General features: G+C 39.9%; 2 protein-coding genes across 4 annotated transcripts in view; one reads left to right on the top strand and one right to left on the bottom strand.

Moving 5' to 3' along the window:
* Nucleotides 1–9,231, top strand: part of Tmem255a (transmembrane protein 255A) — a 53,890-nt gene extending 44,659 nt beyond the window's left edge. For 2 of the 3 annotated variants that reach the window (XM_036174448.1, XM_036174447.1), the window contains one exon: nucleotides 6,966–9,104. In XM_036174448.1, coding sequence (XP_036030341.1) covers nucleotides 6,966–7,130 — 165 coding nt within the window. In that variant the 3' untranslated portion in view covers nucleotides 7,131–9,104. The other variant, XM_036174449.1, reaches the window with a different exon arrangement.
* A 1,235-nt stretch (nucleotides 9,232–10,466) lies between these two features.
* Nucleotides 10,467–16,970, bottom strand: Zbtb33 (zinc finger and BTB domain containing 33). The gene is made up of 2 exons (XM_036175383.1): nucleotides 16,805–16,970; nucleotides 10,467–14,445 (listed from the first exon to the last, which is right to left on the bottom strand). Exon 2 carries the CDS (start codon nucleotides 14,441–14,443, stop codon nucleotides 12,431–12,433), a length of 2,013 nt encoding a protein of 670 aa, XP_036031276.1. The 5' UTR covers nucleotides 14,444–14,445; nucleotides 16,805–16,970; the 3' UTR covers nucleotides 10,467–12,430.
* Between the last annotated feature and the right edge of the window lie 1,022 nt (nucleotides 16,971–17,992).

Here is a 17,992-nt window from a genome sequence, read left to right as displayed (position 1 = left end):
ATAGGAAAATCCTTTTATTATTTTTTTAAAAAGATTTATTTATGTATTATGTATATAGTGTTCTGCCTGCATGTATGCCTTTATTCAGGAAAAGGGCATCAGATCTCATTATAGATGATTGTGAAGCACCATGTGGTTGCTGGGAATTGAACTCAGGATCTCTGGGAGAGCAGTCAGTGCTCTTAACCACTGAGCCATCCCTCCAGCCCCCAGAAAATCCCTTAAAGGAAAGAAACTCCAAATGATTTTTGCTTCAGTTGATTACAGCCCTTAAGTGACACAAGGGGATATAAAGCATCACTTTCTTAGCTAATGTTTGCTAAGCTGAAATCCTTGGAGAACCTAATTTCAGCTTTAGTTTAACGAAATGATTGAAACTTTAAAATTATTAGTTGCATTTGGTTTGAAGTGGTCTATGGCTTTATAGTAATATAATATGAATATAGACTTGTTCACTCCTGTTAAATACAGTATCACTACCAGCAGAGAGCATTAAGGCTTAGAAAAATTATATTAGAATTTGACTAAAGTCTTATTAGCCACAGGAAGATGGCTCTAATACTTCTTATCCAATCCTTTTTGTTCAAAAAGGCAACTATAAAGAAGAGCATAATTTCAGCAGTAAAAGAGGCAACATATTTCTCTTTTAAGAGAATTAAGGCCTGTTGAAATTTACACAGGGATGGTACCATTCCCTTGGGGCCTCAATAATGAAACAAACCATCCTAGGATGGAGAGGTTGTGGGCCCAACACAAGAAGAGTCTTCTATTTTTCCTTTCCTTTCCTTTCCTTTTCCATTCCTTCCATTCCTTCCTTCCTTCCTTCCTTCCTTCCTTCCTTTTTTCCTTCCTTCCTCCCTCCCTCCCTCCCTCCCTTCCTTCCTTTATTCCTTCCTTCCTCCCTCCCTCCCTCCCTTCCTTCTTTCCTCTTTCTTTTGTTCTAAAAAAAAAACAGTTATTTAGTGTGTGTGTATGTGTGGTGTCTGTGTGTGTGCTATAGCATATGTGTGGAGGTCAGAGGACTTGGAGGCAAGCACCTTTGTTTGTTGAACCATTTCACAGATTCCTATGGTTCCTTTTGAGACAAGGTTTCACTAGCTAGAAAAGCCGGCCTTGAATTTGTAGCAGTACTTATGATTCAACCTCCTAAATGCTGGGAATATAGGTGTGAGCCTCCATGATGAGCTATTTTTATTTTCATATCAAAGTAAATTCTATTGACTTTAGGAATTTAAGCTTCATGATGAACCTTCTAACTAGGAATAGTAATATCCCATGTGACAGTTACCACAAACTCTTTTTTTCAGTTTTTCAAGATAGGGTTTCTCTGGGTAGCTTTGGAGTCTGTCCTGGATCTCACTCTAGATCCACAGAGATCCACCTGCCTCTGCCTTCTGAGTTCTGGGATTAAAGGTGTGCAACACCACCACCCAGCTTACCCACAAACTCTTAATAGGAAATTCCTCTTTAAGGTACTCAGACATTGGTGTTTTTACCTACATGTATGTCTGTGTGAGCGTATCAGGTCCCCTTTAACTGGAGTTATTGTAGATGTATCCAGCTTGTTAAATAAGAAACACAGAACCGATTGCAGAGTTAAAAACCACGAGGTCAGAGCAAAAGCGGAAAACCTTACCCTTCACTGCTTCTGCTGTTCTTCCTCTCCGCAAGAGACCTACTTCTATGCGTCCTGTCTATTTAAAGACTTTCTGTTCTGTTTTCTCATTGGTTGTAAACCCAGCCACATGACCTCCTTGTCACTGCCTGTTTGTACAGAACTCCAGGTCTTCTATGGTTGGTATTGAGATTAAAGGCCTGTGTCTGCCATGCTGGCTGTGTCCTTGAACACACAGAGATCCACCTAGCTCTGCCTCCCAAGTGCTGGGATTAAAGGCGTGCACCACTACTGCTCAGCTTCTGCTCTGGCTTGCTCTGACCTCAAGGCAACTTTATTGACATACAAATAAAATCACATTTCAATACAAATAAAATATCATTATAAGTTATAGACAGTTGTAAGCTGCCATGTGGGTACTGGGAATTGAACTCAGGTCCTCTGGAAGAACAGCCAGTACTCTTAACCTCTGAGCCCCTATTTTGTTCATTTTTAAGTAAAATTATCTCTGTGACTCTCTGTCCTTCTCTTTACTATGGTTAATAGAAAAATGAGATTCATGGTTTTAATCAACTAATTAATTAATTTTGTGTGTGTGTGTGTGTGTGTGTGTGTGTGTGTGTGTGTGTGTGTACATGTATGCCATGAGGACAACTTGCAGGAGGTGGTTTTCTCCTTCCACCATGTGGGTCCCAAGCCAAATTCAGGTCAAGCTTGGTGGCAAGTGCCTTTACTGGATCAGCCATCTCACCAGCCCCTCACAGGGGTTTGTTTGAGTCCCTCAAAATCATGTCTTCATTGTGTAATGATCCAGTTAGGAAGTCTGGGAAACATTTCTTGTGGTCAGAAATGGGCAAGGATTTGTTGTGGGTCACTTAGCCCTGAGGAAGTTGTGAGACCTGAGTGTGAGGCAACAGATTATTTCAGTCTTGCATTCCAATTTCTCACTTCTAATGAACTTCCCATACGTCAGAACAGGAAGGCTATATGCTGAGACGGCACTACTTCTCTTGCCCTTTGAGATCATTTCCCCATGACCCCTTCAGTTTCAGCTAAGCCCAAATTCTATAGGCATTATCACTTCCTACTTCTGCTCGGAAACTGAACTCCATGCAGTTTTATCTAAAACAATGAAGGTTCCTGGCCATATTTCCCAGTCTGGAATGCTAGGTTAGTTCCTCTACTTTACTCATGGACTTGTCCCTTTCCTGTCCATTTGGTGAATTGCCAAGTTTAAGCTAAAAAATCTCAGCCCATGAAAAATGCAAACAGCGCTGCTTATGTTCTTTATTCAGTACCTGAAAGTACACGATGTTTCACTGAACCCATTAAAAGTGACTCATTATAAATTGAGCCCATTTAATAAAAGGATTGCTTCAACCCTGTGGGGGTGGGAGGAGTTAATGGTGAGGTTACCTTGAAGCTCAGAAAACCATTTCTGCTTTTTCTTTATTTGCCCATCCCTTCCTTCTCAACTTTTCCCTTTCTTCCTCATTTTTCTTCTTCCTTTTGTCTGCTCCTCTTCCATTTCTTTCCTTTTCTTTCTATGGCAGAATGTAGGGGGGATGCTTTTTAAGAATCAACAAATCCTGTAATTTCACCCCTTTTGGACACAACTTCTCTAACTAGTCATTGTCACTAGCCAGTGGCAGGGCACCTTTTGGAGTAAAAGATTCATGGACCTCATGAAGAGAGGTGTGCACACATTCACAGAATGTGCATAGATATTAAAGAACGTGGACAGGCATGGGGCAGGTGAGGGGGTAGGTGGTAGAGAGACATTTGTGTTCATGAAGGGTGGCTCCCTCCATAGCACCATTAGAGTACATTATGTTCCCTCTTAAGTACATCAGAGGGTGGCCTGTAGGCCACCCAGACCTTGGAGGCAGCTCAGGAAGCCAGAGCTGACAAGGCTGGCAGTGGGATGGCTACTTAGATGTTTCTTGTTCTTTGTGGTGTGCAGAGATTCAAAGCATTAGTAAAGCTCAACTCTCAAGCAGGAACCAAAATGCATCAAGCCAGCTCTCTAGCTGCAACAAAGCCAAGTATTTCTCAAGGTGCTTGCCTGTTGCTAGGAAACTATGCACTGGTACTGTGGGCCTTTTCCCTCTCCAATCCCCAAGGGTATGTGGACTGCAGCCAGTTAGCTCCCTGGCTCTGCCAGGAACCTTCAAATTTATCCTTTAGTTTTCCAATTCTGACCTCAGAGGGGAATGAGAATCACCTCTTCTCTGCTACCCACCCCCTAATATTTACCAAACATGAGACTGAGAAGCAAAAATCCAGAGGCTGTTGTTCTGCCTCCTCTATTATCACAGCGTACAACTGCCACCCACAGCAGCCTTTGTATGGCTCTCAGGACACAACCGACTTCAGCTCTACTGCAGGGAATTGTCCTTCCCTCCTGTGGCTGTGAACACCTCAAACTGCCCTGCTGCCTCTTGCCATCCCAAGAGTGGGATTTAGAAGGGCCGAGTGCCACATACATGCTCAGGCACAGAGATCCTCGGCCCTGTGGCTTTTCCTTTCCTCTCTGGTTAAGAGAAACTCTCTCTCTCTCTCTCTCTCTCTCTCTCTCTCTCTCTCTCTCTCTCCCTCCCTCCCTTTCTCTCTCTCCCTCTCTTTTTTAAAAAGATTTATTTATTTATTAAGTATACAATGTCTGCCTGTATGTATGTCTGCACACCAGAAGAGGGCACCAGATCTCACTCTAGATGGTTGTGAGCCACCATGTGGTTGCTGGGAATTGAATTCAGGACCTCTGGAAGAACAGCCAGTGCTCTTAACCTCTGAGCCCCAAGAGAAACACTCTTAATAGAAGAAAGCAACATGAGAGGAGAAGGGAAAGAAAAGGAAGATGTATTACTCACTTTTCTTCTTGTCAGTGTGATAAAAAAAGGGTAATTTTATTTATTTATTTATTTTTTTAGATATGGTCACACTATGCAGTCTTGACTGGCCTGGGACTTTTTATATAGACCAGGCTGACAGTTGGCTCACAGAGATCCACCTGCCTGTGCCTCTAGCTCCTCAGATTAAAGGCCTGGGTTACCATACCCAGCCTAGGAAGGTGTTATTTAACTCAGATCAGAGGGTACAGTTCATCATGATGAGGACAGGATAGTGGCAGGAGTGAACAAGTTTGCTCAATGAGCTAGTAGTGCATTTTCCCCTTCAGAACATAGCCCTGTTATTAAACAATGCATAACTGGACTATTTTAATAAAGAATATCTTCTTGGAGCGAGGGGGCAGTTTAGACTTAGGAAGACATCCTGCTTTTCTTGGGTCCAATCTCAAGTTGTATTGTCTTTAAAGGTCACCTAAGTTCTTTAACCCAGTCATTCTTAAGCTCAGAAAATTGCAAAGCAGGTATTTCACTGTCTCATATAGGACCTTGACATCTAGACATTGCTCTCCCAGGAGGATAGAGGTCTAGTGTGGGGATGAGACTCTGCCAATTCGTCTCAGGCTTTGGAAGGCTCATGCCAGGGCTGGCCCAAGATTGCTACAAGCATGGAAAAATGATGTGATCTACTCCAACCCTGGCTAGACCAAGTAAACATTGTGACCCCCCTCCACCCACATCCATGTTGAAATAGCACTTGAGCTCTTGAGAAAATTTAGTATAAGTGGCTCTAAAAAACCCATATCCTCATGGAGCCCAGATATACTAGAATATCGACAATCCTCCTATTCCGTGTGCTGACTAGCCTTGTTCTGAGACCCTGAATTTGTTTTCTAACTTTTACTGTCCTTGTATTTCTCTCCATATGTCAGACCTCATCTTAGCCTTGCTCTAGAATGATCATAGACTCTGAAAACAGACTGTAGTTTTAAAAGGCATGCCAAGGTTACCTAATATATTCTCTTTGAAGTAACAGTCAGTCATTCAAGATTTATTGAGCATTTACTATTTCCTAAGCACTGTTCTGAGCTCTGGGGAATAGAAAAGTGAAAAAAAAGAAAAAGATCAACTTTCTCTGAGCAGGAAAACTATTAGGGTTATGGGTGGTCATAGGCCAGGGAAGAGAGAGACACGTGATTCTTATTACAGCAATTCACTGGTTATTTTAATATATTTCTAAATACTGAGTTTTTACTATGTGATGAGGACTGTTTTCTTGCTTAGCTAATGCTCACTCATCTCATCACATATCAAATATTAATTAAAGGCAAAACAATGGGCATAAACAGATTCATTAACTGTGCCGAGTGAGATCTCTTGCTCAGTGACAGGCAAACTTCTGACTGAGCCCATGGAACCAGGACTCCACACTGGACTTGTTGACAGCTAGCTGTACCATGCCCCTCCCTTCAGAAGTCAGTTCCCTTGAGAGCAAATTACATGGGAAGACACAGGAAGAGACATGGGCAAAATACCCTTGGCTAACCTGCCCCACATTTTCCCTTGGTTTCATGTTCTATGTGTCTGTCTTCACACTCATCCTTCTTTGCCCCCTATTTTTATCCTCGCTTGGTCTCCTACTTTTCATGCTTTACCTGCACTTCCCCTCCCACCCCCATATTCTTTACAGGTTAGCATCCACATATGAGATAGAGTATGAGGTTTTTGTCTTTCTGAGTTTGGGACACCTTGCTTAATATACTTTTTCTGTCTCACTAGGTTAATTAAAAAAAATCCACATCTGCTCCTTTCCCAAAGTTAGACAACAAAAAAGGGAAAATTGAAGCCCCAGTCTCTGCAAACTGACATACTGCTCCTCATTCTTATCATTGGTTTTCTCACCCCCATGCATTTGTTAATCATTGTTTTCTGATCTACAGTGAGTTTGTGTGTAATAAAGTGGATGGTAATTCATATGGAACAGGCCTTCACAACTTGAGAGCCAAGCAAGCCAATTGATTTGTCTAACCTCAGTTTTAGTCTGTGACATGGGCCCAAGCCCTGGACTGCCCAATGATATATTCATACAGAAGGTTTTCTGAGGGATCAATTACTTAACCTCATTAATCATCCTTAAGCTGCAGACTTTTTGAAAGACTAGTTGTAATGCTTTGAGCATAGGTTAGGAGAGAGTACTGATGGTTGAGTGACACATGCAGAAAATCGAGTGAAGTCTTCAAGAGACCACACATCAGAAGCAACAGGATTGAATAACTGTCTAGATGTAGAGGTCAAGGGGGAAGAGGAGGATCCCCAAAACTTTCAGCATGAAGTTTGCAGCCTGAGTGACCTGATGTGGAGCTGTCATGTCCCTTACTTACACCATAAGATTGAACAACTATTTTTCTAAACAGAAAGAGATTTGGCCTATACTCATTTTAAAGTCTGTTGAATTGCAAATTCACTGCCTAAGCTGCTGTTTTTTTTTTTTCTTCATTACGCAGCATTCCAGTGTCTTTCCATCCTCCCCTCCCTCTGGACTCTCTGACGAGCCAGAGGCCCAGTCCGCCTCTCCTTCGCCCAGCTACATGTGGTCCTCCAGCGCACCGCCCCGTTATTCTCCACCCTACTACCCACCTTTTGAAAAGCCACCACCTTACAGTCCTTAAAGAGGAACACCTGTCGGCTATTGAGATTATTGTGGCTTTTGTATTTCTGCTTTAGTGGAAGTGTGTAGGGCACAACATCTATAGTGTGACTCTTACGCACAAAGTTTTACAACAGCTTGCCAAACTAGTGAAGGATAGGGAAGAAGCTTAATCATTATCAGGGAAGGGCAGGATTGGCTAGGCCAAACCCAGTACTTCCAAGAAGGGAAGTAGTTGTACTAAGTAAAATTCTGGCTAAGATTTTTGTTTGCTCATGTCTGGATATTGAAAAAAGCTGCCCATATCTTACTCTGTTCTTCTTCAAGTCTTGTAAAAATGGCTGTTGTGATCATTCAGCTCAGCTTTTGTTACTGGTACCTCCTAAGGGGAAAAGTGTGATAGTCCCTCATCTTGAGTGGTGGGAGAACAGGACTGGCTGATCCAGAAGCACTGAAATACAGAGCAAGCAAGCGTGTGCTGTTTTCAGTAGATCTCGGTATATATCTGACAACTTAGGAGACAGTGTTTCTAATATATGTTGCATTATGACAAAACACATTTGTTACTGGAGATATAAATCTTACGGTTGAAATTCAGAGTTTAAAAATGCTAGATTAGATTGGGTCGTGATATGAATTGTTACTTATCTTTGTGACTATTTAATCTTTGGATATTGTGCTTTAACCCCAGCAAACCGCACGATCCTGCACCCCTCCCCTGAAAACTCATCTGTATTTTAATGCCACTGCTCTTATTGGTCCTTTTTTCCTCCGTTGATATCAATTGTGACAGCATTCAATTCAAAATTATGAAAGTGTTACAATGTCATTTCAAGTCTTCAAGACCTCAAATGTAGCCAACTTGACAAATTCTTAAGTGTTACACATTTAAAATCCATCTGGCATATTGTGATAGTTACACAGTTGTTTTAATTATACAGAGCTTTAAACCTTCAAGCTGTTGAGTTAAAAACAATTTGGTACCCATGCCCTCACTCCAGCATGAACATGATCATTGGGATTTTATTTTAACCTGAGAACTGGTTTAAAGGAAGATTGATAATCCTACACTTGTATTATGTCAAAGTACAGGAGCTACAGAGGACCCCTAATTAAACAGTTGTGCAAACCCAGGACCCACACTGGAAACATTTCCAGCCCATTTCACTGCCTCCCATCTTTGATGGTTAGAGGCAGCAGACAAATGCTGGTGCTTCCATCTACCTTGTAGACACCTGGTCATCAAGAATCAGGGCACGACAAGTACACTCACTGTTCACAGGAAATGTCAGCAAAATATTCAGTTTAACCTTCAGCATCAGATTGTCCTAGCCAGACTTCCAATCCAAATGACCACAACCCTTTTATGTTACAAAAAATTATGGTTAGTTTTAGTTTTGAACATAATAAAATTCTATTGGATTTCAAAAAAGGACTAATCACCAATTGACTTCTTATACAAATACCACCTTGTACTATCTAACAGTATTTTTGTCATTTACACTTTACCCCTTGCTTTGGTGAATGTGTATATTTTTAAAGGCACCATTACAAAGTATATCTTCAATGATCACATTTCTTAAACTATTAAGATTCTATGACTCATTTCTATGTATTTTTCTTACTTTACAAAATAACTTGAAACAGTATAGATTTTGTAACACTTAATTTGAGCAGCTTTTTTTAAATTACATTGAATTATATAAACTGCATGTTACTTTAGGAAAGATTAATATTTGCTGCTTCACTATTCTGCAAAACATTTGCTGTAATGATGGAATTTGTATTTCCAATGTATCTTGACTGCATTTTATAACATTTACTGCTTTCCTCCTAATTCTGCTTTAAAGTATTGAACTGGGCATGAAGTATTAAAATATTAATTCAGAACCTGTATAAACTAGATATTGCTTAAAATCTGTATCACTGCCATGTTGGAAACCCAGACGGCTTTTGTGATGTTTCAAATTAATAAAACTATCTTCCTCCCTATCCACTTACAGGCATTCTCATGGTATGTACATAAGTACAGTGGATACGCTAAAACAACTGGCAATGCCAGCTCACTTTTGACTGTGATGATTCGAGAAACAATGGGACATGCTTAACCAATACACAACACCTAATGACAATTTCTGCTATGCTGTCATCAGAAAGACAGCTTCTCTCCTGCTATGAAAAAAACAAACAAAACCCAGACAAAACGATAGAAAGCCTGTGGAATTCATTCACAAGAACTTGTAAAAAATGCACTCAAAAATTAGAACGAATACACTTTATTTCATCCTAAGAAACTCTATGAACTGGTATCAAGTATGGTTAATGAAAAGCAGAACTTAAGTCATGATAAGGGAGACTGTACAAATATGAACATTGTAGTATGGGGGGCGGAAATGAACAAGGATTTATATGCCTAACATAGGTAAGGAAGCCAGTGCTGTTGAATTTGCATTAATTCCTCAGAATACACATACCATGATGATACTTTCAAATTCCTAGATCAGTGTTCACTTATTTTAGGAACAAATTCTTCAGTGACTCTATGGAAGATAGTCACCACAAAAAACGATAACCAGATATCTTAGTTAATCTTGCAAGACTGCTACTGACTTTCAAAAGTTTGTTTCTTTCAACAAACTTACTATTTCAAACAGATTCTATCCAGAATAGCTATAGGTAAATCTAGCATTTGAGCAAAACTGAAGCCAACTTGAAAGAAAAATAGGAAATTCAGTAGTCAGAAGTAAAAAAAAAAAAAAAAAAAAAAAGAAAGAAAGAAAATCTTCACAGTGGGTTTTAAATAGTATCTTGCTACAAATTTCTAATCCAATAATGCCTAAGAGTAAAGAGTTTTTGTCCAAAGGGGTATTCCACAAAGACTCTGAACTGTGAGCTAGGCAGTGGGGGTGCATGCCTTTAATCCCAGTACTAGGGAGTCAGAGGCAGGTGGACCCCACAAAACTCTGAACTTTTGACATCAAAACTTATTTTTTAAAAAAACCCCAAAGACCCCAAAACACGTGTAAGAGTCTTCTTGGCAAAATTACAATTGAACTTTCTAGATCTCCTCCTCCCTGCAAACTCCAGAAGCTACGTTCAGTAGGCACGACATTTCTAAGTTCTTATTCAAAATTTAGAGTACAGCAGCAGTGGCAAATAATTTTACTAATGTTATTCAGAACGGAGGTTTTTTTTTTTTATTATTATTCCCAGTTTGTTATAAGAGGCTTGTAGGGAGCTGGGTGGTGGTGATGCGTGCCTTTAATCCCAGCACTCAAGAGGCAGAGGCAGGAGGGTCCCTGTGAGTTCAAAGCCGGCCTGGTCTACAGAGTGAGTTCCAGGACAAGTTCCAAAGGTATACAGAGAAACCCTGTCTCGAAAAAACAAAATAAAACAAAAAACCATAATAGGCTTGTAGGAACTAGCAAGTTTCATCATAGCAAACCTAGCAGCTGAGACTGAAACATCATTGTTGCTCACACAGGTAGAAAAAAATTATGTCTAACTGCTGAAACTGCATTCATGAAACTCAAATTTCAATGGGGAATATTTTTAAGCATACCCTATATTCAAAAAGCAGTAACATCGATATCTACAGAGAAAGGAAATAGATACTGTGATCACAGAGATCAGAGTCTAGAGTTTTTCTAAGAGTTAGTTTATGAAAATGGGTTGAAGGCCTAATCTTACGAAACAGAAAACATAAATGTATAGCACTCTACTACTCTGTAAGTGGGAGCTATCCTTCTTTGTATTATTGCAAACACTGATTCTTCATACCCTCAGCTACCAACTTAAGAAACACTTAAACTTTTATCTTCACACTTAGCTACCACCAGAAGAATGACCTATGCATAAAAATTATGATTAAAGCTTTAAGTTCAAAGTCAAGAAATAGATAAGAATACACTGTAAGGAGAATGAAAATACCTATGTTGAACTAAGAAATATAAGCAATGTCACAAATGACTAATAACTATGCAATGCAATCATTTTCAGTATCTATTATTTTTTCCATTGCAAAAAAAATTAGGTTAAATTTTTACAGAATTGTGTTAAATCTGTTATAAATGCTAAGCTATATATCTGTTCCACCCTGCTTCCTTTTATTACTACTCTTGATAAGTTTTAAATTCTAAGTATTTAAATATGTGCCATCTTAAAAGGAAGAAAGGTGATATTGTTGTCAAAATAAACAGGAACCGATATGCCTGCAGTATTCCACATGTAGTTTCTGCTATAATATAACAGAAGTTTGCACATAGATCAGAACTTATTTTAAGGGGTTAAAAAAAACACAAAAAACAAAAGACCTTGTTGAAAGAACAATGTTAGATTGCCATTAAAACTACCTAAAATGAAAACTTCCTACCGGAGATTCTAACATGAGCTTTTAAAAATGTATGTCAGGAGCCTTCTACCCCAATACACAAGTCTCATCGACGGAATCTCAACATTTACTAGCACTACATATAAAGATGCATTTGGTGGCTTTCACATAGTAAATTCACAACATTTTGTGGGAACATTTTTAACCATAATTAACAAAAATCTCCATATAAAAGCAGAAGATTAAAGATAAGCAAAAAAAGAACTTTGTATTACCTCCTGTTTGCACTACATGCATGCCTGCTAGCTCATTTTCATTTTGCTCAGGGTCATTTTAAAGGTATACAGTGGCCTTGCCATCAAAATCTCTTACAGACTATGGCAATGAAAGCAATGGTTGATCCCAATTAGCTAGAACTCATTCTTCATAGGAGAGACCTGTTCGCATGGCTATTTTATAGTGGGAGGGAGGCAGGAGGCTGATCTCCATTTGGACCTGACAGAAAAAAATCACCAAGTTAGGACTTACTCTGAAATTTACTAGAACAAGTTTGGAAGTTCATGACCTTTTATGCTGTATACAAGACACAACACACTTAGGCTTAACATTAAGAAAATTGAAAATTCAGCAGTAAAGTGCTAACATGGAAGGGGGAACAGTATAAGCTGTACCAGGGTATATTAGTAACTCCAATAATTCTCAAGGAACCTTTAGATTGCTTCAAATTCTATTCAGAAAACTCTCTCTGTGTACCTTTAAAAAGTCACATCTTTTAAATGAGCTAAAAGCTAAACTATACAGATACTTCAGGGGGTATTCAATCTCTACTCAAAACTTTTAGAAAAAAATTGCCTCTAAAAATTAACAATGCAACTAGACTACTTTCAGATGACATGGCAGATCAAATTAACACGTTTTCACCTTAATTTGTTTCACAGGTCTTCTGAAATTCCTGCCCCTTAATCTAGCCCTTTCTGGTATTTCAAAAGAGTTCAGTAAGATTCTGGTATTATAAATTCAAACTCAGTACTGCCATCTGTTACATTCTGTTTAAAAATGGAATCATTTTCCCTTTGAATAAAAATATCTTCCCAGTTCATTGGCTTGTTTTGAGGAGTAGATGTGGTCCCTACTGGAGGCTCTTTTCCAGCATCAACCTTATACCCAATGGCATCAGCCTTCATGACAGGCATAGCACTTGATTTATCAGAAAGATATGCATACTGTCTGATCTGTAAAGACTTGCATGGATGTAAGCGATAAAGCTTTGAGTCCCCAGAAGGATCTTGACTATGAACTGACTTTATGTGTGAAGACATAAACTGATAGTTGATGAAAGACTTGCCACATGCTAAACACTGATACCTTCGCTCCCCTGTGTGATGAATTTCATGCTTTGTGCGATATTCTGCAAGAGGAAATACCTTCTCACAGTAACGGCATGGATACTTCTTCTCCCAAGAATGAATATTAAAATGTCTTCGCAAGCTTGTCAGACAGACATATGACCTTTTGCATACAATGCAGATATAATAGACCCTTCCATCTACTATTAACTCATAGTGATCATCATGTTTTACTTTCATACGCTTGTTTGATGGCTCACTTCCAGATGTTTTTGGTAGCTCATTTTCAAGTTTGGCCTCCCCTTCATCAGGGTCATCTTTGACAGGAATCACTATGTCATAGGTATCTTCACCGATATTTGCATAAACCTTGCAACCAGTTGATAAGCCTTCAATTTCAGTAGCTGTATCTAAAGTAATGATCTTCTGACCCTCCATTAGATGCTTTGATCCTAAACCTGGATCATTAGTGTTTCTAGTAATTACATCTGAAACTTTTAAAGAATTGGAAGGTGGCTCTTGAAGAAGTACAGGAGTCTGCATCTTCTGTGTCAATGAACCATCAAAAGTGGTACTTTTGGAGGTATCAGCCTGAGGGACCAAAGATGTATTACTGACTGCTGAGTCTGGACTGGAGCTGATGGTGACATCATCATCATCTATAATTTCTTCCTCTTCCTCTTCATTGGCCTTGTTTCCTGTTAAAACAGCATTGTTTGGTGTCTGCTGATTCTGTACAAGTAAATTGATTGAAGAGGACATATGATTTGGAAGTGAAGAACTGACACTGGGTGGTGTAGTAAGTGGAGCCTGATTTAATAAGATAATGTTTGGAGTCAGATGTGTTGAAGCTGAAGACACCAGCAATTCTTCACTTCCTTGTGTCTGGCTAAGAGTTGCCTGATTTACAGGAGTGGGAAGCGTCTGAGCAGGTGTGATGTTTGTTAAAGGGGGGGAGTTATTGCTAGCACAAGGTGTCACTTCTGAAATAGCAACAGGGGCTGGATTAGGCTGGGCCTGTGTCATCGTGTTGTTACTTGGCAAATTCTCCTTTGCAGGCAAAATCTCAGAGCAGAAAATGATATCATCATCATCATCATCTGAATCAGTAACAATGATCTTTTTCATTTCATAATCTTCAGCAGATAATGAAAAAGACTCTGTTATAATGGGCATTACAGCAGCCCCAGTATCTTGGGCTTCATCCTTTGATTTTTGTATGTCAATGTTTTTGTCACTAGAGTCAGGAGGTAAGGTCTCAGCAGTACCATCTTGTGCTGATATGCTTTTAACCTGTGACAGTGGGACACCAAGCTCTGCTATAAATTTCACTCCTAGTAATTGCCCTGATTTAATCAACTCATCAAGTAAATCTGCTCTAACACGGACAATTTTAGAACTATAGATATAATTCAGAATTTCTGCAAAAATCTCTGCTCTTATAAAGCTCAGTTCAACAACTTGCCCAGCAACTGAGAAGAGCTGATGGAAGTATGTACTTGAAGCTGAAAGAATGTTCCTATGGGCCCGGAATTTTCGGTCTTCCACAATAACAGTAACATCACAGAAGAGTCCATGGCCACGCTGTTCATTCAAGGAGTTCAGCAGACTGCCAGAGTATTGAATGTCTGTAGCAGAAATCAGTTTTCTACTCTCCATGCCTAGAAGGGGAGGAAGGGAAGAGGGTGGATTAGGAAGGGAAAAACCAAAACTACTTAATTATTTAGAATTTAAGGAACAAAAATATTAAACAGTTTACTTAAATGTAAATCCAAGTTTGGTTTAACATCTTGACTTTTAAATATGCTGCTTCCGTACACAAGCTTTGGACCATGTGACAAACCTCATAACTTATTCTGAGAAAAGTCAAGACAATTTTAAATTGCTGTGCAGAGCTGAACAATAATCCCCTTTGTCACCTTCTTTTGAAATTCAGCAAAACATATTGTCACTAATTACCCTTTTAAAATTAGAAGCCACTTTCTTAGCCCCAATTTTTTTTTCTTTAAGAGATAAGAATTAATATTTAATTTTAAGAAAATCTTCATCATAAAGTATACAAGTTACTTCTTCTGCGAATGAATGATTAAAATGCCAAAACAGTTTAGTGTGTTTAGTATTAAGTCTGAAATTTATAGTCTCTTTAATTTCAGCTAATCTTATTAGTAAGATCATATTCAAAGGTTTACAATAACAAACAAGGACAATAACAAACACTGGCAATTCTTATCTCACAATTTCCCATCTTTTTCGTTACCTACCCCTTGCCCTTCTATGCCCACCCCTCTATGCTTTCCAGAAGGGCAGTGTTAGAGCCCCAAGTGAAGGCAGCATATACTCTCTTGAAGGAACAAGAAAATGGAAAGGAAAAGCATTCCATTTCTTAGTGCTTACTTACATTAAAAACTGGAAACATCATACTTAGTTGGTAAAAAATTATGTGCACTAGTATAAGAACTTATTTCTCTTCAAATATGTTAGTTAAAACAAAAACAGCAACTTATTGGAACACAGGCAGTATTACTACACAGAAAGTAGGGAGTATCTCTGTTGTGTGACTTGTTTTGCATTTCACAGAAGATATCATAGTAACAGTGTAGTCAGAGTGTGTAACAGTATGGTCAGAGTGCAAAAAAGCCATATGCATATCTTAAAACATTTATAAGCACAAACACATGTTATATGCAAATATTATGCACTAATCATTACTTGCTAAGTAGCATTGGTAAAGAATTATTTTGCCATTAGTATGCTTTACTTTTAAAGTTACCAAAGAATATTACAAAGTACTTATGATACACAAACACACACGTGGCAGGCAGAGTATTTTAAAAAAAAAATTTCCAACATCATAACTTAAAATCAATCTATAGGCAAAAGCTTAAAAGTCAGGAGTTTTTAAAAACATATTAGCTGTTCCATTTTAACAGAACCAAGGAATTATAGGCTATCATAAAGGCATTCATCATCAAGTGTGACATTTGGACAATGTACCAACAATCCAAAATATGAATATTTTGACAGAAAACACCTTTAAGTGGAGAGGGTTCTGTATATGGCCACCTTATTTTTATCATTTGCAATTATTTTTTTCCAATGTCGGAATGTATCAATGCAGGTGTCCAGGTGACACTGGGATTTGGTTTCATTTTGTTTAGGTATCCAACCTGCTTGTCAGGGTTGGCCCAGGATCAACCCAAGTGGGTCTCAAACCTCTCCTCCCCACAGATTTATAACCTGACTGTGGAAAAGACATCCCATTACCATTGTGTGACAAACCTTTGACTGTGGGCAGGTTTAGGGTGCTGATGAAAGTAGGGAAGAGAGAAAAACCACCCGCCAAAGAGTGAAACAAACCAACACAGGGCTCCCTGCAGCAGCTGAACACTATTTTTCTTCCACCACCTCCCTCTTCTCCCTTTGAACTTAGAGGCGATCGAGTTTTTAAAGGCCAATTTACATGCAAAGGCTAGCTTCTTGAAAATAGAGATGGAGGTGCAAATAGCAGAGCGAAGGCGGGAGGGATGGGGGCTGGTGCTGGAGAAAGTAGAAGGCCTAGATCTGAAAGGTACAGTGTTGCGGGGGAGGGGGTCAGGCGAAGCAGTAGGTATTGTTACCTCCTGAGCTGGGGACAGAAGAGGACGATGGGCCCTGTATCAAAGCTTAGTCTAGTCAAATTAGGAGGTAGGTGGAAAAAGAGCACCCCACCCCCAACCCCAAAGGCTGGCAGAAGGGAAAGGGGAAAGTCAAGTGGGTAGCTGTGGTGGGGTCCCCTATGCTCCAAGGCCTAGCCTAGGGTGCCAACGGCTCGGCCTCCAGACAGCTCAGGGGACCACGCCGCGCCCTCCGGGTTCTTCCCCGGGCGCTCCTGGGCCCACACAAAGAAAGAGCCGAGGAGCCGAGCCTCCGACTCTGCTGCTTCCTGGTTCAAGTGAGGCGAATGCAAACGTAGGCGCGGCCAGGGCATGAAGGCGCAGGCGGGCTCCTACTCTTCAGCCCGGACCCCAGCCCTTTCCTCACCTGCTCCGCGGCGCGGCCGCTTTCTCTTCTTCCGGCTGAGGAAGGGTCAGAGTCCTCCCACAAGAAAAAGCCGGACTCCCAGGCGCTTCTGCTGCCTCTTTAAATGTCGCTCCAGTCTCCGTCGACGTCGAAGCGACTACCACCGCCGCCGCTACGGACGCCCCCACTCTGCCGACAGAGGGCGCAGCGCGGGCGAGCCGCCCTGCTCTTCCGAGAGCTGTCCGGGGCTGTCCGGAAGAACCCGAGTCCTTGGCGGCTAAGCTTCAGCGCCACGCTCTGCCTTCGGCTTTTTCCGTAACTGGGAAGCTCTTAAAGTGCTCTGCTCTTTTCAGAGCGCAATGCGGTGTGGGAAAGGGATTACGCTCTGAAAAGAACATCTAGCATTGCTCCCAGTGGGAAGGAAGCTAGTCTTGTTTGTTCAAACTCTGTGTAAGCCCCCAGGGCTTAAAAACTTTCAGAGTTTCACTTCTCCAAATTCGAAATCTGTTGTGTTAGCCTATTGCTTGGATGATAAGCCAATTTGAAATATAAACTGTGTGTTAACAATTCTTAAGTCATACTTCAAATTGTAGGATAACAAGATAACCAAACTGCACTGTCTACTTTTAAGAAGAAACCTGTATTCGGATAACTCTTGTTAAGCAAATATTAAATGGTACAGTACCTTATTAACATGAATATTAAATGGACCAGTACCTTATTAACTCCATTTCTATTAACAGTGATCACATCAGGTCTGCAGCAAATACAAAACAGGTAAGCTAAGTTTCTCCCTTTTCAGAGGGCTCAGTAGGTCCATAAACACAGATGAAAGTATTTTACAAGAAGGGAAAAACAAACCAGTATCAAATGAGCCCTATCTGAAAGGTAATAATATTTATGTTGTTTATCATTATTTCATCCTTAGAAGCACTAAGAATCTTACATGTAATTGTTAGTGATTGCTTAATGAATAGGTTATATACCTGAGTAAAATCCCATTGCATATAGTTAATACATTTTCATTATCCATTCACCAGTTGATGGACATCTAGGCTGATTCCATGTCTTAGCTATTGTGAACAGAATAGCTACAAACATGGATATGCATGTGTCTTTATAGTAGGAAATATTGTCCTTCAGATATATGCCCAGGAGTGGTAGAGTTGTGTCATATGATAGATCTATTTCTATTTTTCTGAGGCAACC

Source organism: Onychomys torridus, chromosome X (genome assembly GCF_903995425.1).
Source record: "Onychomys torridus chromosome X, mOncTor1.1, whole genome shotgun sequence".
NCBI lineage: Eukaryota > Metazoa > Chordata > Mammalia > Rodentia > Cricetidae > Onychomys > Onychomys torridus.
The sequence above is the reverse complement of the archived record's forward strand: the minus strand, read 5'-3'. Positions and strand labels throughout refer to the sequence as shown.